This window comes from Etheostoma spectabile, chromosome 5 (assembly GCF_008692095.1).
Source record: "Etheostoma spectabile isolate EspeVRDwgs_2016 chromosome 5, UIUC_Espe_1.0, whole genome shotgun sequence".
Classification (NCBI taxonomy): Eukaryota; Metazoa; Chordata; class Actinopteri; order Perciformes; family Percidae; genus Etheostoma; species Etheostoma spectabile.
Genome location: NC_045737.1, coordinates 12498987 through 12500285, shown reverse-complemented (window position 1 = coordinate 12500285; position 1299 = coordinate 12498987). Strand labels below are relative to the sequence as shown.

Sequence of the window (1299 nt, the reverse complement as noted above, 5' to 3'; positions counted from 1 at the left end):
TTAGATGAGCTTTACGCCCATGGGTATATGTAAAAACTGGAACATCTGTCTTCCTTCATTAAAAGAGATTAGTGAAGAATACAGCTCCTGGTCAGGAATAACTAGCCTATAACTACTGTAGTTAAGACACCTCCGTGACCTTTCACAGTTTAATGAAGGCTTAAACACCTTTGTTGAACAGAAGAGCCTCGCCTCAGACAAAGCTTGGATAAAGGCCCCCTCGCACTAGCCCCTTAGTTTCACTCAATTCCTGGATACTTTTTATATTACTTGATCCAATTGACACACTCAACAATTGAGCCATGATACTTCGGATACCGAAAAAAAAAAGTCTGTCCTAAGCCATTTAGATTCTAGGAGTCTAGGAAAGTGGGAAAACTGTAAAATTCCCCAAAAGCTATTGTATCTATGAAATATCTAACCAAATCCCACTTTTGATACCCAATACTACAAAACAATAAATAGATACAAAATAAATTCTCCCCTAAAACAGTTTGGAACCCCCTGGCCACTTTGAGAACTAATGATAACAATAGAGAAAATAACATCAGTATTTGTTTACGACATAGTAAGAAAAGAAGCTTGTTTACCGTTCTGGTGGTAGCTGGTTCCGTATCCGTGCCGAGGGGGAGCCCTGGGTCTGGGTCTGTAGTACGAGTTGTAGTAGTTATAATAGGGGTAATAGTTAGAAGCCTTGTACGGGTTGTATGGATCATCTCCGACCATCATGTCCTCCCGTCTGACCGGAGCAGAGTCTCCGTCGCTGCCAGACGCCGGCGGCGGCTGCTGCTCAGGCCGCGGCGGTTGACGCATCGCCGCGCGTAATTGCGCGGTGCCGCTGGTGACGGGGACCCGCGGGGAGCCCCGGGAAGCGGCGGGGACCGTGTCGTTACCGCTGCTGAGTAGGACCACAGGGCTACCGCGGCGGGGCGACCCGGATTGCCTCCTACCGGACGGCTGGTACTGAGAGCCGCGGCTCAGGATGCTAAAAACCTGCCCGTTATGTTGCCATGTCAACCCCCGCCGAAGCGCATCGTCATCACCTGCAGCCTCTTGAGCGCGAGCCCCGTCCAGAAAACTACAGAGGAAACATAAATGTGCAAAAGACAGCAGCAATGCATTGGGGGAGAGTCCCTTCATTATTACAAATAAATTAATGTGACTTTAATCAAGAAATAAACTTTTTTTTTTATTATCTTCTTCCCCACGCACAGCCGCACATCTGAACAGTCTCCTTCAAGTGTTTCAGCTCAGCAGCTGCTAAGGCGATAGAGAGAGATAGAGAGAGAGAGAGAGAGA

At 47.6% G+C, this 1299-nt stretch overlaps 1 protein-coding gene across 1 annotated transcript in view; it reads right to left on the bottom strand.

Annotated features, from left to right (window-relative positions):
* Positions 1-1257, bottom strand: part of lox (lysyl oxidase) — an 8239-nt gene extending 6982 nt beyond the window's left edge. Inside the window, exon 1 of the mRNA XM_032516936.1 lies at positions 591-1257. Within this exon, the coding sequence (XP_032372827.1) occupies positions 591-1140 (550 nt within the window). The 5' untranslated portion in view covers positions 1141-1257. The remainder of the gene's footprint in view (positions 1-590) is intronic.
* Between the last annotated feature and the right edge of the window lie 42 nt (positions 1258-1299).